This window comes from Scyliorhinus torazame, chromosome 18 (assembly GCF_047496885.1).
Source record: "Scyliorhinus torazame isolate Kashiwa2021f chromosome 18, sScyTor2.1, whole genome shotgun sequence".
In the NCBI taxonomy this organism is placed as follows: Eukaryota; Metazoa; Chordata; class Chondrichthyes; order Carcharhiniformes; family Scyliorhinidae; genus Scyliorhinus; species Scyliorhinus torazame.
Genome location: NC_092724.1, coordinates 143,120,056 through 143,142,451, shown reverse-complemented (window position 1 = coordinate 143,142,451; position 22,396 = coordinate 143,120,056). Strand labels below are relative to the sequence as shown.

Genomic DNA, 22,396 nt, shown 5'->3' with positions numbered 1-22,396 from the left:
GGATATTGGCAGGGGTTTGCGGACGTCATGTCCAGAGTATTGAAAACAAGGCTGGCAATGAGTCCAGAGGTGGCAATTTTCGGGGTGTCGGAAGACCCGGGATCCAGGTGGAGAAAGAGGCAGATGTTCTGACCCTTGCTTCCCTGGTAGCCGGGAGACGGATACTGCTAGCTTGGAGGGACTCAAAGCCCCCGAAGTCGGAGACCTGGCTAACTGACATGGCGAGCTTCCTCGGCTTAGAGAAGATTAAGTTCACCTTGAGAGGGTCACTGTTAGGGTTCGCCCGGGGGTGGCAACCATTCATCGACTTCTTCGCGGAGAATTAATCGTCTGCAATGGAGGGGGGTTAGGGTAGCGTAGAATAGGGGGTCAATTAGGCGGGTCTTGACGGGATGGGAGTCGGTGATTGCACTATGTTCGTTGTTCTTTGTACATTGTTTTTATACTGTTGCTGTTTGTAATGCGAAAATACCTCATTAAAATTGTTTGTTTAAAAAAAAATTTGGGTTACATCGAACATTAGAAGGGGTGTTGGGAGGGGTGGGGAGGGGGACTGGAGATGTTAATGGTCCGGCTTCCTCCCACAGTCCAAACGTGTGCAGGTTAGGTGGATTGGCCATGCTAAATTGCCCTTAGGTGGGTTACAGGGATAGGATGCTCTTTTAGAGGGTCGGTGCAGACTCGATGGGCCGAATGGCCTCCTACTGCACTTCGGGGATCCTATGAAAGTGCTACCCATTGAGGAAAAATGTGTCATAATTTAAATGTAGTTCTATTGTTCAATTGTAAAAAGCACTACATTCACATTGTGTAAATTTACATCTTTGTGGCTGCTACGTCAATCATTTCGTAAAATAAGCCCTTCATCATAGGAATATGGCAAAGGATTGACTGTCTTCAAATTCTTGACAAATCATATTTACATCCAATGTATAGAATTTTATAGATCAATTGTGCAAACCATTCTTGCATTACACAGCATTTCCCCAACATTGCAAGAGTGACGACACTTTTGCACTGCAGCAAGTGCAAGCTGTCACACACATGCACGGGCACACACACAGCAACTAATCTTTAAAGCTTCAGCACTGGGTCCATAATGTAAAGTCTGCATGCATTGTTAACACAGGTCAATCACACATATGCACAAGTGACTTCCCATTTGAATTTGGTCCAGTATTTGTTCAACAGAACGGAAGGACGAGGTTACCATATATTTAATTTCTGAATATAAAAGGAATGCACGGAGGGACCACATGCTGAGGGCAGAGGACTTTCTTCCCACAGTTTCAAATCTGATATCGTACCAACAACAACGAACAAAATGACTGATGGCTTGGCCCCTGACCCAGAAGGGCTTTTTCATTTCGAGAGATCAGGAGCTGTTCATTGCAACTGTGAGATAGATAGATAGATAAATAAATACACTAGACACACATCCACGAGCTGGAATGAGAAGGCACAAAGAACACTTGTGATGAATGCTTACGTAGAGCTGAACTTGCACAGGGCACAAACAGAGCATTTGCATTGCTTCCCCCAATTTTAAAGGCAAATATTTGATGGACAACCTTGTCTCAGTGGATAGCACTCTTTTTGAGTCAGTAGGTTGTGGATTCAAGTCCCATTCCAAGCCTGGAGCACAAAATTTGCTGCTTACACCCAGCATTACTGCGGAGAGGTTAAAGCTTGGTCCCGTCTGCCCCCTCAGTGGGTGCAAAGGATCCCACAGCGACTATTTCAAATAAGAGCGGGGGATGTAACACCCCCCACCCCCCGGTGTCTCGGCCAATTTTTAGTCCCTTAATCAACATCATAAAAATCGATCACCTGATTAATAACAGGGTGCTGTTTGTGGCTGTGCAGGCTGGCTGGCCTTGCGAAATGGCAGCTGGATTCCCAACATTACAACGGCTCGACTTCAACAAAGTCCCTGATTGGCTGCAAGTGCTTCAGGACTTTTGATGGTCATGAAAGGTGCTACATAAATCTATTTTTCCTTTACAAATACGCTAACCTCACTAAGCTGCCTCCTTGAAAAGAACAGCTTCAGTCAGGCAAGCAGGCTGCAAATTTTGGGAGACACCAGCAACAGAATCTAAAATTGCTCCAATTCTCCCCAAGTCTACAAGAAAAAAAAAAATGAATTGTAGCTCCCAAGCAGTTTTCCACCGGAGTGTTTATGCTCCTAATTGCGATATACTTCTAAAACTGCCGTGCATTAAAATTGAGCTTACAATTAAAAGCGTACTGTATTTTCAATCAGCCTATTGAGCAATAACTGGAGTTCAGACATGAACAGTCCTTAAGATTCGGGAACTGCAGGCTTCTGCACAGTACCCTTCTCTTCACCTCCAGTAGCTAGCAGGGGTCAAAGGTAATTCAGTTACTCAAATAATTCAACCATACATAGATTATGATTCAGACGTCTTGTTGGTTTATGGCCAGCTTCAAACATCCTGTACTCCTCACGACACCCAGTTTCAAGATATCTTGCAATTGACCTTTCCTCCTCTTCTGTTTGTAATGGCTGCAGAAGCTAAGGGATGAGTCCTCTCCCTCTGAGAGCTGGCTTTGTTAACATTCATCATCTCAATCAGGCACAACAAAAGAATTTCCGTGGGCCACGAGATAAGATAATTACCATTTAAAACATGCTGGCAATACTTGCGTTCCAAACAGAACCACAAGAAAATGCATCCTCATCGATCAGTGTAACTGCTAAATTATGCATACCAGACAGCAAGTGAATGCTCTCTCCACAATGCACTGTGCATGCCTCTTGGCTCTTTGTTGCACAGGAAAACACTGATGTTGCTACACACATTTTCTAAGCACAGCTAAATATTTAGCTCATATATTTTACACCAGTCATCGAACAATGAAACTCTTTTCGCAACTATAAGCATTTGGCTGCAACCCAAGTTGATTGCCAATGGCCATTTTAATTACTTACAATTAAGATAATTATCCACGTCATTCAGTGATTTTCAACATTCAACAGTGCGGCTTTGAAAACTGGATACAATCAGATTCTACTCAAGAATATTACACCTAACCACATTATCTTCAACAGTATTCAACTGGCAATACTGGGGAGGCAGTGGCGTAGTGGTATTGTCACTGGACTAGTAATCCAGAGACCATGCTCTGGGGACATGGGTTCAAATCCCACCAGGCCAGGTGGTGGAATTTGAATTCAATAAAAATCTGGAATTAAATGTCTAATGACGACCACGAAACCATTGTCAATTGTTTTCATAGAATTTACAGTGCAGAAGGTGGCCATTCGGCCCATCGAGCCTGCACCAGCCCTGGGAAAAAGTACCCTACTTAAGCCCACGTCTCAACCCTATCCCCATAACCCAGGAACCCAACCGAACCTTTTGGACATTAAGGGACAATTTATCATGGCCAATCCACCTAACCTGCACATCTTTGGACTGGAGGAGGGAACCCGAACACCCGGAGGAAACCCACGCAGATACAGGGAGAAAGTACAAATTCTACACAGATAGTGTGGACGGAATTGAACCCGGGTTCCTGGAGGTGTGAGGCAGCAGTGCTAACCACTGTGCCACCGAGCCACCCTGTTGTAAATACCCACCTGGTTCACTAATGTTCTTTTGGGAAGGCAATCTGCAATCCTTACCTGGTCTGGCCTACGCGCGGCTCCAGGCCCACAGCAATGTGGTTGACTCTTAAATGCCCACAGGAATGAGCAACAAATGCTGGCCCAGCCAGCGACGCCCACATCCCGTTAACGAATAAAGAAAAAAAAAATACACGCAACTTCAACATCACAATTATGATAAAAACTAAATATTGTGAGTGTTGGAAGTCAGAAATAAAACAGAAAATGCTGGAAAAACTCAGCAAGTCTGGCAGCATCTGTGGGGAGAGGAACAGAATTAATGCTTCATGTCCATATGACTGTTCTTCAGAGTCAAAGAGATGGAGAAAAATGATGGATTTTACAAAGTTTAAGAGGAATGGAGCAGCGTAGAAGGTCAGAGAGATGGGGACTAAGAGAGATTTAATAAAGATGTTATAGACACAAGGCAAAGGGACTGCTAATAGTTTTAAAGACAAAAGAAGGTGCTGATGCTGACAAAAAGGTACGGCAGGAGGAGGTGTTAATAGTAGAACAAAGGTCGATACTCTGTCAAAGCAAAACTTGAGAACAAGTGACAGATGGCCAAAAAAAAAAGAATAAATATTCAAAAATAAAATAAATAGTCAAACAAAATAGGATCCCATTTTAAAATTTTTTTATCCTTATTTATTCTTTAGTGTCCCAATGCCGCCCCTTCCTTTTTCCTCTCAAACAATATGAAATCCATCACTACCCTTCATCTCTCTTCAGTTCTGAAGAAGGCCCCACAGGACTTGAAACGTTAACTCTGTTTCTCACTCCACCGATGCTGCCACGCCTGGTACCATGTTAGACCGTTTCCCTTATCACAATCCTGATTCCAATCTAAACTGGGTACGACAAAACTAAACACAAAATGAACACTAGCTTTGCATTGATGGCCTTTATTCCAAGTCCAAATTTCAAAATCTGTTTTTCCTCCTTGTTCTCAATTATCTGCTCTCCCACCTCTGCCCTGCCGTCCAGCTCTTTGCTGGTGTTCTTCCTATAGGTACCTGCAGCCCTTACTCAAATACTCATAACACATGGGGTTTGGCAGCTGGAAATATATTGGACAGTGCAGTCCATTAGTGCGTTCACCCAACTGAACGGTGGAGCAGACTCGATGGGCCAGTTTGTTTGTGTTTTTTATTGTTCTTGTGTGGGATGGGTGTAATATTTTTTCTATGTTTATTAAAGTTGGATGTGGGCGGGGGGGGGGGGGGGGGGGGTGTTGTTGTTAAGACTTTTCATTTAAGTTTATTCCAGGGCAGGTGGCTGCCCTGCTGGCTTAAAAAAATTGGCTAACAGGAGCGAGGTGGTGGGGGAAACTGCAGTTCATTATTTTAGGGTAGGTTTAAAGAATGAGCTGAGGGTCTTTGTTTTGTTTGGGGTAATTGAGCTTGGGGGTTGGGGATGTTGCTCGCCTTTCGGCTGTTTGTTTGGTTTTTCGGGTGTGGTGATGTTGGGATGCAGGGTGGTGCGGTTCGGGTGGGGGGGGGGGGTTCTGACGCTGTCTGTAGCTTGTTCTTTCTGGAGGAGGGGTTTTGGTGGCCATCTTGGCTGGGCTCGTGCCTGAACTTTTTACGCGGTTGTTGGAATGTCCCATAGAATCTACAGTGCAGAAGGAGGCCATTCGGCCCATCGAGTCTGCACCGGCCCTTAACCCCACTCCTCCACCCTATCCCCGTAACCCAGTAACCCCACCTAACACTAGTGGCAATTTAACATGGACAATCCACTTAACCGGCACATCTTTGGACCTTGGGAGGAAACCGGAGCACCCAGAGGAAACCCACACAGCACAGGGAGAATGTGCAGACTACACACAGAGTAACCCAAGCCGGGAATCAAACCGAGGACCCTGGAACTGTGAAGCAACCGTGCTAACCACTGTGCTACCGTGCCGTCTTTATTGGTGGAATTGGCTGACTCGGGTACGGAAGGGGTGGAAGGCCCCCTATTCGGCTGGTCACTTGGAATGTAAGAGGTTTGAACAGCCTGGTGGCCATTTCCGGGGATTCGGACACGTCGATGCTGCATATGTCCTCGCCTTTGCCTCGTTGATAGCCCGGAGGTGTGTCCTGCTGGGGTGGAGTTCTGCAACTCCGTCCTGTGCCTCGGCCTGGTTGGGTGGTCTAATGGAGTTCCTAGAGAAAGCCATGCACACCATTAGAGGGTCGGTAGAATGATTCTCCTCGAGGTGGAAGCCATTCATTTCCTTTTTCAGTGAGCTGGTCACCATCAGCTATTGGGGGTAATTTGTCGTTATTTAGTTAGAGCGGGTGGGAGGGGATTAGTGGCACTGTTAATTTTTTGAAGGAGATATTCATGTGTTGTACCTGTGTGAATCTATTTCATTTTGTAATAATGAAAAAACATTTTGCAATAAAAATATTTTATTAAAATATCCATAACATGGATGTTCTGCAGACTTAAATATCCTCACAATTCTAACAGTCCAACAATGCATAGAAAAGGAGAGGCAGTGGTGAATGTAGCTCAATTAACTTTTGCTCATGGGATGTGGGCCTCACAGGCTGAGCGAGCATTTATTACCCATCCCTAATTAACCTTGAATTGAGTGACCACTTCAGAAGGCAGTTAAGAGTCAGCCTCATTTGCTGTGGTTGAGTCACATGTAGGTCAGACCAGGCAAGGCTGACAGATTTCCTTCCGTAAAGGTCATTGCCCTTTAAGTTAGGGCATCATGACCAGCGCAGGTTTGGAGGGCCGAAGAGCCTGTTCCTGTGCTGTGCTTTTCTTTGTTCTTCGATATTATTTCATTTGTCATAAAGAGGGAACAGCAAACAGAAATGGTGGGAGATGTGATACGGTCGGACAACATTCAGGTTTTTCCTTAAAAGTTGTATTCCATCACATTTAACTCCAGCGCCTTCAAAAACAAATATCCTCAACATATCACCTACACCTAAGTATTTGCCAAGTCTTAAATACAGCAGACAAACCAGATATTTTTGAGAATTATTTGAAGTCCAAGCCAAATTGGTGCTCTGCCATAACTTGATAGCCAAAAAATGAAAGAAGCCAAAGTGAAAATTGTTTACTTTCCATTTAACAAGCTACATCTTTAAATTGCAATCCCTATAAATATAAAAATATCTCTGCCCTTCATCCTAGACTTAAAATATTTCCTGTTTAATTGGAGTTGGTGGCTCATTGCGCTGCTCCTGCTCCCCATCCCCAGTATCTGTTGATTGAATGTCCCTGCCCTATCAGTGAATGTCTTTGAGGCTCTCTGTGCCCATATTACAAGAAAAAAATACACACGTGCAAATACCTTTCAGGCACGAGGGCTGGGATTTTCCAGCTCCACCACGGTGGATGCAGTGAGCCATTAGAAATTCCATTGACTTCGGGGGGGACCGGAAGATCCCGTCAGTGGGAAGAGCCAAAGAATTTTGGACGAAGGATGGAATTGGACAGCGGCCTGACTTTACCCCTGGGAGCAGACTGGCAGGTGGGTTGTAAAATCAGGTGTCATGACGGCAGTACTGTGCCCCTCTCGGAACTGTTTTGCTGGTTTTTCACCAGGCCCATCCACTCTTGGTCTTTGACAATTTATGCCCATTTAAGGGTCTCTTTCTGCCACCACTAGCAGTTTTGCAGGTGGCATCCATCTGCTGATTTCAAGAAGGAATTGGATATAGCTCTTGGAGCTGAAGGGATCAAGGGATAGGGAGGGCGAAGGCGGGGTCAGGGTATTGAACTTGATGATCAGCCATGATCACAATGAATGGCAGAGCAGGTTCGAAGGGCCAAATGGCCTCCTCCTGCTCCTATTTTCTATGTATGTTTCCATGTACTGGGTGTCGAGATTTTGACTTCTCCCGAGGGGATACGCCTTCTCTATCACTCTGAATTCTCTATAGGTGCAAATTAAAGTTCCACTGACTGAAATGAAAAATTCATACCAAATGGGGTGCTTTCCGAAACGGGTGCCCTAACTTGGTCGAGAGAAGTGGTCTCCAACCTTTTTAAGCCCAAGATCAATTTTAGAATCTAAATGCAGCACAAGATCTACTCTTAAAAATTTGACTTTACTAAAACCCCCCAAAAGGTACACTATGCATAACACTCACCTATTCTTAGTGTGACATCTGTGTTTGCACATTATCTGTGAGTGCTGTGAAGTCTGGCACTTCGTTTGAGGTGGCCAGACTCATACAGTCCTTCAGATGGAGTGCGATACTTGGACTTGATGATTTTCATCTGGGAAAAAGCCATATCATAGGAGGCATGTGGAACCAAAGTAGGCCTTCACGTAGGGTGCGCTGGATATCAGAAGAGGGTGCTTCTCTCTGTCTTCAAGTCCGTAAAAGTCTTTGTCCCTAGACATAGCTTTCAGCTCTATGTCGTTTTGCATGCTGATGATTTCCATGTCAAGTACACTGCTTTGTTCAAATATCTGCTGAAATTGTGCTGTCAGTTCTCCAATGTCCACTTGAAGAAAAAGGATTTGAGACAAACAGTGATCTGTTACATCTTGACTACCCCCTGAAATCATCTGTCCAATTCCTCTTCCAATTTGTTCAGGAGGTCACAGAGTTTGTTTGGATGGGATCCTTTCTGTTTGACCCGTTGTTGGATTTTCTCTAGATTTGGAGGTGCTCAGTAACTTTCTTCTTTAACTGAGAGGACCGCAAGCCCAGTTTCAACTTGAACGCATTCACTGCATTCATCATGTGCGACAAGTCTCTGTCCCTCCCCTCCAGCGCGCAATTCAGCTCATTCAATTTGCACTTTTGTCCGTAAGAAACTCCAAATCTAACAAACATGCATTATCTGACAGCTCGCTGTACACCTCATTTCTTGATTTTAGGAAAGGTGACAATTTCAGGGAGAACATCTAAAAACCTCTGGAGGACCTTTCCTCGACTTAACCCCTGACATCTACATTAAGGGTTAGTTCCCCATAGGTGGTATCAAGCTCATCAAGTAACGGTTTGAACCCGCGATGTTGCAGGACTCTGGCACAAACTAAGATGACGCTCTTGACAACTGTCATTACATGAGAAAAGCCAATAATCATGCTCGCTAGCGGGCTTGTTGGTGGATGGCACAGTGGCAATTGGCAAAGGAGGGGATTCGGGATTTGACACAAATCCTGCATTGACACCCAGCAATAACAGTGCACCATCTGTTGTGACTGTAAACAGCTTCTTTATCGGAATATTTTTCTCAGTCACATCATCCTCAACTTTTGTACTCTCGTTGAATGGCTAAAGAGTGAGAAAGCCCTCCTTTGTTGTTCAGTCTTTGAATGCCATGAGAATGAAAACAATCAGCTGGGCCGCATCCGTCACGTCTACCGATTCAGCAACCTGCAGTGAGAAACATTCACAGCCCGAGAAGTCTTGGTGTATTTGCGGAGACTCATCTCCGGACAACAATTCCACCCACCTGGCTCTGTTGAAGCGCCATGCGGCACACTCTTGATGGCTGCCACAATTTTGCTTTTCAAGTCTTTGAACAAAGTTGCGGCAGCAACCGTCATAGCCTCTTTGACAACTTCGCCATTCGGTGAACGATTTATGTTTCGACAACAGATGGTCAATACATCTCTTTGCTAGCTTTGCCTTTAAGCCCGCAGGTTTCGAATAGAGTGACTGCAGAGCTTTCAAAATTCCCTGTAACTCCCCAACTTTCTTCACCCGAATCGCACTGTTTGAAGGGAACATTTCTTGAAATTTTGCATGCATTTTCTTCCGATGCCATTCCAAATTGTCGCTTTTACTCAAGGCTACACTCCGTTGACAAATGATCTCCCCTTTGACATTTGTAAATGTAAATTTGTTTTCCCATTCCTGGTAGAAATGATAGGTTTTTTGCCCTCTTGCAGGTCCTTGGCTCCTCATCCACCATTTTGTCTTCAACCAGCTTATTTCAGGTTTGCGCACCTGCGAGAATCTCATTGCCCGTGTCCGACAGATGTTTGGTGCGGTTCGACAGGAAATGAGCTGGGTTGCTCATCATCACGAGAATCCAGCGCCTCGTGCAGATCGGCGAGATTTGGCTGACAGCGACAATCAATTGTTTAAGACCCCAAGATTGGCTTTTTGGAGACCACTAGTCCAGAGGGTGCAAAATGGGGCCAATTTCTCACCAGATACCTGAAGGAAGTCACAAAATAAACTAACCCAGTGCCCTTGTATCAACACAAATAATAAATTAATATTTGGAAATAAACCGGCGACAATAAAAAGATATAAAAAAAAATAAAAATTGATTAACTCTCCACATGGCACCATCCTTCAGGTGTTTAACTCATCGCTCTGACATGGAACAGTGTGCAGACTGTAAGCCTTGTCGGATGATAAAAGCTGGTTTTGACTGAAGACATCACTGCAGTGCATATCAAACTTCTGAAAACAAAGGCGGTTTCAGCTGAACAGACACACAGACAAGTCACGCTGAAAAACCCGTTGAAGGACTGAACCTCTGAGACAGGCCCGAGCTTGTGGGATTTATAAACAACAAGTGTCATTGTATGTACTATTGTCAGGCATTTAATAAAGGTGCATCAAATTTAGTATAAGGTGTTGTGTGCCATCAATATCAAGAGTAGAGACAAGAATTTTTAGATCAAAAGAGTGGTTCTTACTAAATCAAATGCAATTATTAAAAACATTAAACTCTTTTCAATTGTTGAACTTGTTGTCATGCAATACTACTTTTGTCAGGTCGCTGGGTGATGTTAATATTGTCATAGAGTCTTACAGCACAGAAAGATGCCATTTCATCCATCGTGTCTGCGCGCCAGACACCGCTGGGCAGCATGGCGGCACAGCGGTTAGCACTGCTGTCTCACAGTGCCAAGGATCCGGGTTCGAATCCGGCCTCGGGTCACTGTCTGTGTGGAGTTCGCACTTTTTCCCCATGTCTTTGGGAGCTTCCTCCGGGTGCTCCGGTTTCTCCCCACAGTCCAAAGATGTGCAAGTGAGGTGGATTGACCATGCTAAATTGCCCTTGGGTGGGATTGCGGGGGAGTGGGTCTGGGTAGGGTGCTCTTTCGGAGGGCCGGTGTGACTTGGTGGGCCGAATGGCCTCCTTCTGCACTGCAGGGATTCTATGATTTCTATGATCAAGCACGTAACTATACTCCTCCCATTTTCCAGTACTTGGTCCGTAGCCTTGTGTGCTAGGGCATTTCAAATGCTCATCTAAATGCTTCTTAAATGTTGCGAGGGTTCCCGCCTCTACCACCCTTTCAGTGAGTTCCAGATCCCCACCACCCTCTGGGTGAAAAAGTATTTCCTCAAATGTCCTCTATATCTTCTGTCCATTAGCTTAAATCTACGCCCCCTAGTTACTGACCCATCTGCTGAGGGCAAAAGTTTCTTCCTATCTACCCTATGTCCTTCATAATTTTGTGCACCTCAATCAGCCTTTTCTGCTCTCAGGAAAACAACCCAAGCCTAACCAGCCTCCCTTCATAGCTGAAATTTTCCGGCCCAGAAATCATCCTGGTGAATCTCCCCTGCACTCTTTCTAGTTCAATCAGATCCTTCTTTGGTGCAGCACGGTAGTACAAGTGGATAGCACTGTGGCTTCACAGCGCCAGGGTCCCAGGTTTGATTCCCGGCTTGGGTCACTGTCTGTGCAGAGTCTGCACGTTCTCCCCGTGGCTGCGTGGGTTTCCTCTGGGAGCTCCGGTTTCCTCCCACAGTCCAAAGGCGTGCAGGTTAGGTGGATTGGCCATGATAAATTGCCCATAGTGAACAAAAAGGTTAGGAGGGGTTATTGGGTTACGGGGATCGGGTGGAAGTGCGGGCTTAAGTGGGTCGGTGCAGACTCGATGGGCCGAATTGAATCCTTCTGCACTGTATGTTCTATGTTCTACGTTTTTAGAGAGTGTGGTGGCCAGAACTGCCTGGGTGCTTGAACAGCTCCATCAAGACCTCTCTGCTAATAAAGGCAAGTATCCAATATGCCTTCTTAAGCACCTTTTCTACTGCCTTCAGGGACCTAGGCACATGCACCCCATGGTCTCTCTGGTCCTCTGAACACCCTAGCACTGTACCATTCATTGTGTGTTCCCTTGCCTTGTTAGTCCTCACAAAATGCCTCACCTCACACTAAACTCCATTTGCCACTATTCTGCCGGTCTGACCAGCCCGTTTATAATTGCCCTGTAATGCAAGGCTTTCCTCATTACTATTTACCAGGCCACCAATTTCCAGGTCATCTGCAAACTTACTGATCATACCCCCCACATTCAGATCTAGTGATCACGTCTTGTCGTCTTTCAGTCCTTCAAAAGTGCATTTCACGAGAGAACTGGTGTGAAGCAGCTTCTCTCTGCATCACGCTGAAGTTACGATACAAATGCACCATGAATCCACTGCCAGTGCCCAATCTGACACTGGTGCAGAGGAATCAGATTGCAGATTTGGTAACACTATTGTTCCGAGCTGGAACAGAGTGGATTGGTTAATTCCAGTGACAATCATGATTGGAGCCAGCACTTCTTTTGTGTGGAATTGATTTTACATATGCTATTTGTAATGTGTAACGATCCTCCCCTCGCTGCATTGTTCCAGAGAAATACTGTTGCTTTTATCACAAGAAATTGCTGTAATTTCTGGTGCGCATTCCTCTGTGTATACAGACACTGGAGTAGACCGTTTGCTGTTGTGTCGTTTAAACGGACTCTGCTGGGTAAAAAAAACTGTTCTTGCTATAAAGTAGACTGCTGGAAGTCTAGCCCGCCCCCAACTCCCTGGCTGACAAAGCGATCTCAAAATACACGCAGCTTTCTGCAAGAGAAAATCTCACTCGCATATGCCTCGGACTCAATTCAAACTTCAACACCCAATTTTACACTCTGGAGATTTGTCACTGCTGAAAAGCTGAAATCACTTCAGCAACAACTTGGATCTTAATACCGCAGTAAAGCCTCATCCCAGGCTGCTTTCAAGAGGCTCTGAGCCACATTCGGAGTTGTTTGGGGGAGGGGTGGGTGGGGGGTCAAGGGTCAGAGGTGAATGGAGCCTCGAATAAAGACAGCACAGCTTTGGATAAGTTCAACTTTAAGAAGGGTGGAAGGCGGGTCAGTGAAACATCGCAATCCTAAAGCTGAGACAGACACTAATTAAGTTTTAAGCAGATAAGCTGAGACCAGGGAGAAGTTGGATGATGTTCCGGGAGGTGGAAATAGGTGGTCTTAAGTCATGGAACAGAAATGTGGCTGGGAGCTCCCCTCGATTGAACCAAATATCTACAGTAAACCACAAGTTTTCACCCTTAACTAAGCTCCGGTTCTGCGTTCTTAGTCGTTTTACTTTAATTGTGCAAGACAGCTAAAAAGATTGTGCGGTGTCATTTGCCCCAATTAATTTGGTAACTGGAGGACCGCACAGATATTCCGACGGTGATCTTGTGATACATGTCGCATATACCAGCTGTTGCTAATAAGCAACTGGTGCACGCAAACTCTTTGGTCACAACCTGACGACCTTGGGAAAATGCCATTTCCTGCACAACCTACAGCATCAGCAATTCACGACCAACCATCCACCACTCCATCATTTTGTTGGACCAAAGGAAAGTCGAATATTTACCATCCTCCCCCTCCCCCGATCATTCATTCAACGAGATCGGAAATAGAAAATAAACCAGCATCTGACAGCAAGTGGCTGTCTCGTCTCAATTAAGTAATAATAAAGACGCCATGGAATTCAGAGCAGATAGGAGGATTGAATGGTGAGATCGCTAAGTTGAGTCTTAGTGGAGGAAAGAGTGCCGGTGGTGGGGTATCCAGTATGCCCCTTCACACCTTTGGAACCATACACAGCTCACATCCGCTCCACTATCCCCTGCCAATCTACCTACTTAAAGTTTATATCATATTCATCTACCAGCATGTCTGCTACCTCCCACCTACACCCTCGGGGTGCTACCTCTTACGGCAAGGAGCTGCACATCTTCAGAGGCCCCCATGGAAAGACACAAACTTAAGGAGGATGCTTGGACAGCACAAGTATTTTCTTGGTGATTTCACACCGTGACTCAGCCTGTGTCCAGAGAATGTCCTCAGTTAAGTGAAAAGCACAAACAAACATTAAGCCAGTCAAAACACATGGATCCATTCTTTCATGGTAGTCGTATAAATCTTCCGAGAATAGTTATTTCCGTATGTTTTTGGTTTAACTTGTGTGCAAGACAGAAAATTGCCTTTAGGCGAAATAAATCAACTCTTTGAGTCCAGTCCAGTATTTTTGTTGAGCTTTCCCATATTTCCCCCTTTCTCTTTCCCTGCTGGATATGTCAAACAGTTCAACATGCCAACTCGGCGAGGTTTCTGCACAGCAGGAAGCCCTGTGGACTGCAAAATGGACATTAATTTACGCACACTCACCAGCGAGGGCAGCAAAGCATCAGCCAAGTAAACAAATGCTGCTCCAAGTGTGAAACCTACTCCCACGGGTAGGAAGGCAAAAGCTCCATAGGTCCCTGAAGATTCTGCCATCTCAATCGCTGGGGCCAGGAGTGACCAGTAAGAAGCCGCAAGCATAACCTGGGGTACAGAAGCAAAACAAACAAGAGGCTGTTACAACTGAACTGGATGAACTGCAGCGTCAATTCTTAGAATGGTGTGGGTTAGCAAACAACTGAACAGTAAAATAAAACACTCTGCACTCATGAATCAGAATACGCAGCTTATTTCCTTCTAGTTTCGCACTGTTTGATAGACATAGAGATAGGAGCAGGAGGAGGCCCTTTGGCCCTTCGAGCCTGTTCCGCCATTCATCACGATCATGGCTAATCATCTAACTCAGTAGTCTAATCCTGCTTTCTCCCCATAGCCTACAGATACAGACATAGAAGATAGGAGCAGGAGGAGGCCTTTTGGCCCTTCGAGCCTGTTCCGCCATTCATCACGATCATGGCTAATCATCTAACTCAGTAGTCTAATCCTGCTTTCTCCCCATAGCCTACAGATACAGACATAGAAGATAGGAGCAGGAGGAGGCCTTTTGGCCCTTCATGAGGCATAAGACCATAAGACATAGGAGCAGAAGTAAGGCCATTCGGCCCATCGAGTCCACTCCATCATTCAATCATGGCTGATTTCAACTCCATTTACCCGCCCTCTCTCCATAGCCCTGAATTCCTCGAGAAATCAAGAATTTATCAACTTCTGTCTTAAAGACACTCCACGTCCCGGCCTCCACCGCCCTCTGTGGCAATGAATTCCACAGACCCACCACTCTCTGGCTGAAGAAATTTCTCCTCATCTCTGTTCTAAAGTGACTCCCTTTTATTCTAAGGCTGTGCCCCCGGGTCCTCGTCTCCCCAGCTAATGGAAACAACTTCCCTACGTCCACCCTATCTAAGCCATTCATTATCTTGTAAGTTTCTATTAGATCTCCCCTCAACCTCTTAAACGCCAATGAATATAATCCCAGGATCCTCAGACGTTCATCGTATGTTAGGCCTACCATTCCTGGGATCATCCGTGTGAATCTCCGCTGAACCCGCTCCAGTGCCAGTATGTCCTTCCTGAGGTGTGGGGCCCAAAATTGCTCACAGTATTCTAAATGGGGCCTAACTAATGCTTTATAAAGCTTCAGAAGTACATTCCCTGCTTTTGTATTCCAAGCCTCTGGAGATAAACGACAACATTGCATTTGCTTTCTTAATTACGGACTCAACCTGCAAGTTTACCTTTAGAGAATCCTGGACTAGGACTCCCAAGTCCCTTTGCACTTCAGCATTATGAATTTTGTCACCGTTTAGAAAATAGTCCATGCCTCTATTCTTTTTTCCAAAGTGCAAGACCTCGCACTTGCCCACGTTGAATTTCATCAGCCATTTCTTGGCCCACTCTCCTAAACTGTCTAAATCTTTCTGCAGCCTCCCCACCTCCTCCATACTACTTGCCCCTCCACCTATCTTTGTATCATCGGCAAACTTAGCCAGAATGCCCCCAGTCCCATCATCTAGATCGTCAATATATAAAGAGAACAGCTGTGGCCCCAACACTGAACCCTGCGGGACACCACTCGTCACCGGTTGCCATTCCGAAAAAGAACCTTTTATCCCAACTCTCTGCCTTCTGCCTGACATCCAATCGTCAATCCATGTTAGTACCTTGCCTCGAATACCATGGGCCCTTATTTTACTCAGCAGTCTCCCGTGAGGCACCTTATCAAAGGCCTTTTGGAAGTCAAGATAGATAACATCCATTGGCTCTCCTTGGTCTAACCTATTTGTTATCTCTTCAAAGAACTCGAACAGGTTTGTCAGGCACGACCTCCCCTTACTAAATCCATGCTGACTTGTCCTAATCCGACCCTGCACTCCCAGGAATTTAGAAATCTCATCCTTAACAATGGATTCTAGAATCTTGCCAACAACCGAGGTTAGGCTAATTGGTCTATAATTTCCCATCTTTTTCCTTGTTCCCTTCTTGAACAGAGGGGTTACAACAGCGATTTTCCAATCCTCTGGGACTTTCCCTGACTCCAGTGACTTTTGAAAGATCATAACTAACGCCGCCGCTATTTCTTCAGCTATCTCCTTTAGAACTCTCGGATGTAGCCCACCTGGGCCCGGAGATTTATCAATTTTTAGACCTCTTAGTTTCTCTAGCACTTTCTCCTTTGTGATGACTACTATATTCAACTCTGCCCCCTGACTCTCCTGAATTGTTGGGATATTACTCATGTCTTCTACTGTGAAGACTGACGCATCTATTGTCTTAAGCCACGATCATGCTTATCCTGACTTAATGCTATACTTTTTTCACGGAGATGCTGAAGGAGAAACCTTGTTCAAGTAGTTAGCAGCTGAACACCTGACGCACATCACTGGCGTCTCATGAATTGGCCCCTTGGTGGACTTGTGTGCGTAAGTGGGATAACATCAGGACCGAATACCTTTCTGCAAATCATTCAGTGAGTGGTTGTGCATGAAGTCAGCAACGCGTACAAGATTAAACACAAAACCATTGAGATTAGACGAAAAATCATAAAGCAAAACAGGACTTATCACAGTCACTTGCAATCCAAAGCTGTCCTTGAAACATATTTCAGCTTGTGCTATTGTGCAAAATATCCAACTACTGCTTGAATGGGGCATTCCAGTTAAACACTTAATTTTGCGGGCGCTGGGCACCACAGTGACAAACATTAGAATTGCACCATCAAGTCATTTAACTTCAAACGAAGAGCCATTTCACTTCCCGTCGGTGCGAGATGGGAACATCACGCCCTGTGGAGAATATTCAAAACCTTTACACAAGTTAGGAATTGAAACTTCCTTTTATTTTTAAAAACTCATTTTCAAAACCATTTTTAATCTAACCTGCACCATGCAAGGATTGAACAAAATGGAAAAAGAATTAGAAGAATCAAGGAGGGTTGAGGTGGAGCTCAGGAAATAGTTTGAAGAAAACCATTCTTCCCCCTAAGGGTCCACAGGAGCGTTAAGGCGAGATTCCGTGTTTTCTTTACGATTGAAGTAAATTATCTTGGAAATGTTCTCGTTTGTGCTTACAGATGTCCACACTGTAGACTCAACAAGCACAGTTGGTTAATTGTTGGTGAAACCTATTTCTTACAAAAGAAACTAAACTGATGTTGAAGTTACTATTTTTTCTCATTGGTCATTTTCCCACCATTCATAAGGGCACAAGAAATCGGAGTTGACCACATGGCCAAACAAGCTTGTTCCTCCATTCAATACAATCATGGCTGACGTTGGGCATCGATTCTATTTTCCCAACCGCTCTCCATATCACTTAATTCCTGGAGGCACCAGAAATCTCTCTATCCCAGCCTTAAATGTATTTAAAGATGGAGCGTCCATTTGCCTTTCAAGACTTCCAAATATTCACAACCTGTTGAGTGAAGTAATTTCTCGTCATCCCAGTCCTAAACGATCAGCCCCTAAGCCCAAGTCTGTGTTGGACTTCCCGACTAGCAGAAACAATCAGAGAATCACTACAGTGCAGAAGGAGGCTATTCAGCCCATTGAGTTAGCACCGACCCTCTGACAGCATACCCTACCTAGGCCCAAATCCCCACCCTGTTCTTGTAACTCCGTCTAACCTGTGCATCTTTAGACACTAAGGGGGCAATTAAGCATGGCCAGTCCACCTAAGCTGCACATCTTTGCCTGTGGGAGGAAATCCACGCGGACACGGGGACAATGTGCAAACTCCACACAGACAGTCGCCAAAGGCTGAAATTGAACCCAGATCCCTGGTGCTGTGAGGCAGCAGTGCTAACCACTGTGCCACCGTGGCACCCATAATCTATCAGTGTCTAACCTATCCCCTTCAGAACTTTGTAGATTTCAATGAGATCGCCTTCTAAACTCCAGAGAATTAGAGCCCAATTTACACAGATTCCCATCATAGGGTAACCCCCTCCATCCCAGGGACCAATTTAGTGAACCTTCACTGTACTGCCTCCAATGCAATATATACTTTCTTAAACATCAGTGGTAGAGAAACAGTTGGAGAAAATTCTGAAGAAGAGAATCTATCTCCACTTGGATAGTCAGCATGTCTTTGTCAGAGGGAGGTCATGCCAAACAAACTTGACTGAATTTTTTGAGGTGACGACCAGGTGTGTAGATGAGGGTAATGCAGTTGATGTTGTTTATATGGATTGCAGCAAATCCTTTGACATGGGATCCTTGTTCAGAAAGAAAATGCACATGGGATACAGGGTAACTATATGCAGTGGATTCAAAATTGACTTAGTTGTATGAGACAGAGGGTACTTGAGTGACTGGAAGCCAGCATCCAGTGGTGAACCTCAGGGATCTGTGATGGGTCCCCTATTATTCATCATTTATATAAATGACATTGATGACTATATGGGGAGTGGGATCAGTACGTTGCGGATGACACAAAGATTGGCCGGGTGTTAACAATGAAGTTGAGTGCCTTGAGTTACAGGAAGATATAGACGGGATGGTCAAATGGGAAGATACGTGGCAGATGGAATTTAACCCTGAAAAGTGTGAGGTGATACATTTTGGAAGAAGTAATTTGACAAAGAAGTATTCAGTGAGTGACATGACACTAGTAAGTTCAACAGAACATATTTGTCCATAGATCTCTGAAGGCGGAAGTACAGGTTAATAGGGTGGTGAAAAAGGCATATGGGACAAGGGCAGCACGGTAGTATGGTGGTTAGCACAATTGCTTCACAGCTCCAGGGTCCCAGGTTCGATTCCGGCTTGGGTCACTGTCTGTGCGGAGTCTGCACATCCTCCCCGTGTCTGCGTGGGTTTCCTCCGGGTGCTCCCGTTTCCTCCCACAGTCTAAAGATGTGCAGGTTAGGTGGATTGGCCATGAAAAATTGCCCTTAGTGTCCAAAATTGCCCTTAGTGTTGGGTGGGGTTACTGGGTTATGGGGATAGGGTGGAGGTGTTGACCTTGGGTAGGGTGCTCTTTCCAAGAGCCGGTGCAGACTTGATGGGCCGAATGGCCTCCTTCTGCACTGTAAATTCTATGATCTATGACACTTGCATTTATCAATTGAGGTATTGATTACAAAAGCAGGGAGGTCATATTGGAGTTGTATAGAGGCCACAGCTGGGGTAGTGTGTGCAGTTCTGGTCACCACATTATAGGAAGGATGTGATTACACAGGGGAGATTCACGTGGATGTATGGAGAGAGGTTGGATAGGCTTGCATTGTTTTCGCTGGAGCAGAGAAGACCGAGGGGTGACCTGATCGGGGTGTACAAGATTATGAGGAGCATGGACAGGGTGGATAGGGAGCAGTTGTTTCCCGTAGTTGAAGGGTCAGTTACGAGGGTACACAAGTTCCAGGTGAGGGGCAGAAGTTTTTACCCAGAGGGTGGTGACGGTCTGGAATGCACGGCTTGGAAGGGTGGTAGAGGCGGATTGCCTCACATCCTTTAAAAAGTACCCGGATGAGCACTTGGCATCTCGTAAAATTTAAGGCTATGGGCCAAGCGCTAGTAAATTGGATGAGGGAGGTAGGTCAGGTGTTTATCACATGTCGCTGCAGACTTAATGGGCTGACGGGCCTCTTCTGCACTGTGATTCTGTAAAATGTGGAGACTAAAATTGCGCACAATGGGGGCCTGCATTAGCCATTAGTGTAAACGGCGACAGCGGCCCAGAATCGCCTCTGCCAGGACTGAGGGAAAGATCCCACCCAATATTTCAAGTGTGGTCTCATCAACACTCTGCACAAATATAGTGATGACTTCTTAATGTTTGTACTTCAAAGCCCTTGCAATAAAGGCCAATATGCCAGCTGCCTTCCTAATTGCTTGTAGCATCTGCATGTTAACGTTCCGCATTTCTTGTACCAGCACACTCGAGTCTCCTTGAACATCAACACTTACAAGTTTCACACCTTTTAAAAAGTGTTCTGCTTTTCGGTTCTTACAACCAAGTCAATCACTTCACACTTCCCGACATTATTTTGAAGCTGCCAACTTCTTGCCCACTCACATAACTTGACTTTTCCTCGTTGCAGCCTCTCTGTGTCCTCCCCACAGCCTACCTTCCTATGCAGCTTGGCAGCAAGCTTTCATCCTTTCCCCTCAATCTCTTTATCCCGGTTATTACTGTGGATTGTAAATAGCTCAGGCCCCAGCACTGCTCCTTGCTGCACTCCACTATTCACTGCCTGCCAATTTAAAAAAGCCCCAATTTAAGTGACTTTCTGCTGCCAGTGATATGAACATACGAAACAGGTGCCATATGGCCCCTCGAGCCTGCTCCACCAATCATCAAGGTCATGGCTGATCTGTTTGCGTTTCAAATTTCACATTCCCATCTCACACCAATAACCTTGATTCTCTTGCCCAACAAGAATCTACCCACCTCTTCCTGTCTTTTAACCAGCACTATTGTCCATGCTAAAATAATACCTCCAACATTATGAGGCCCTATCTTGCCTATTAGCCTTCTGTGTTGCACCTTATCAAATGCTTTTTGGAAAACGACATCTACTGGTTTCACATTTTCTACTATTTTGTCAAACAGGATTTCCCTTTACTAAAACCATGTCGACCGAATCATACTAGGCTTTGCTTTGTACATCGTTCAGACTTCTTTAACAATAGATTCCAGAATTTTTCCAACAACTGATGTTGGGCTAACTGATCTATAGTTCCTGGTTTTCTCTACCCCTCCCCCCCCCCCCCCCCCCCCCCCCCCCCCTCCACTCCTTTCTTGAATAGCGGTGTCACATTTACCGACTTCCCATCTAATGGAACTTTTCCAAAATCGAGGAATTTTGGAAACTCGTTGCCAGCCCATACCTCTTTGAGAAACCACGGGTGTTGACCATCAGGTCCCACAGGTTTGTCGGAAGTTAGTCTCTTAATTTCCTCCAACACTTTGCCCCTGCTGATATGAATTTCCTTACACTTTTTTAAGCCCCTAGGTTACCATCTTTTTCCGGTAGGAAACTTGTGCCTTTTACCATGAAGGCAGATATAAAATGTATGTTCAATGCCTCTGCCATTTTCTCATTCCCCATGATATTTTTTCCATTGCTGCTTCTGAGGGACCAATGTTTACTTTAGCTTCTTCTTCCTTTTTATAGACTGAGAAAAGCTCTTAGAACTTGTTTTTATATTTCGAGCTAGTTTTTGCTCATATTGTATTTTTTCCCTTTTTTAGCAACTTTTTGGTAGCCCTCTGCTGGTTTCTAAAACACTCCCAATCCTCAGACTTGTTACTGTTGTTTTTTACAATTACAATTAACATAAAAACGAGGAACAGGAGACGGCCATTTGACTCCATGATTCCGCGCCACTGGTCAATGGCATCATGTTTGATTCAATGTGGCCTTAACTGCCGTCTGTCCCTCATAACCCTCAACTCACATGTCAATCAAAAATCTGTCCAAATCAACCATGAATATATTCAATGATCCAGCCGCCACTGCTCGCGAGGAGGGGAATTCCAATCACTTGACATCAGAAGAAATTCCTCCTCATCTCTGCCTTCAATGCTTTCAATAGGAGATCCCTTCTTTCGAAACTGTGCCTGCTAGTTCTAGACTTCCCCATGAGGTGCGAAGTTTTCTCAGTATCTACCTTGTCGACCCCCCCTCAGAACATTATGTATTTCATTTCTAAACGCCAATGAACAGAGGTATGACCGGCCCAATCTTTCCGCATTAACTAATCCTTTCATCTCAGGAATCAGCCAAGTGGATCTTCTCTGAATTGCTCCAATGTAAGCATATCCCTCCTTCAGAAAGGTGACCAAAACTACACATAGTACTCGATGTGCGGTCTCACCAACACCCCCACAATCCTTGGCTGGCACGAGGGGACATAACTTTAAACTGAGGGGTAATAGATATAGGACAGAGGTCAGAGGTAGGTTCTTTACGCAAAGAGTAGTGAGGCCGTGGAATGCCCTACCTGCTACAGTAGTAAACTCGCCAACATTGAGGGCATTTAAAAGTTTATTGGATAAACATATGGATGATAATGGCATAGTGTAGGTTAGATGGCTTTTGTTTCGGTGCAACATCGTGGGCCGAAGGGCCTGTACTGCGCTGTATTGTTCTATGTTCTATGTTCTAATCATAGCAAGGCTCTCAATTCCCCCGAAGGGGCTTCAGAGGTTTGAGTGGAAAGTAGAAATAGTGAACTCATCTCTTTTTGTCTTCACGAGTTGAAACTTGAATTTCAGAGCAATGAGGTTACCTCAATTATGGGTAATGTCTTTGTCGTATCCCATGAAAGCCATAGTATCCCTACAGTGCAGAAGGAGGCCAT

The 22,396-nt window shown here is 45.1% G+C and overlaps 1 protein-coding gene and 1 long non-coding RNA gene across 2 annotated transcripts in view; one reads left to right on the top strand and one right to left on the bottom strand.

Moving 5' to 3' along the window:
* The window catches only part of LOC140395590 (uncharacterized), an 85,421-nt gene extending 75,234 nt beyond the window's left edge, over positions 1–10,187 (top strand). The window contains exons 2-3 of the long non-coding RNA XR_011936240.1: positions 6,943–7,115; positions 9,498–10,187. This is a non-coding gene — a long non-coding RNA (uncharacterized lncRNA). The remainder of the gene's footprint in view (positions 1–6,942; positions 7,116–9,497) is intronic.
* Positions 1–22,396, bottom strand: part of LOC140395589 (zinc transporter ZIP11-like) — a 764,184-nt gene that overhangs the window by 625,745 nt on the left and 116,043 nt on the right. The window contains exon 5 of the mRNA XM_072483554.1: positions 14,016–14,174. Coding sequence (XP_072339655.1) covers positions 14,016–14,174 — 159 coding nt within the window. The remainder of the gene's footprint in view (positions 1–14,015; positions 14,175–22,396) is intronic.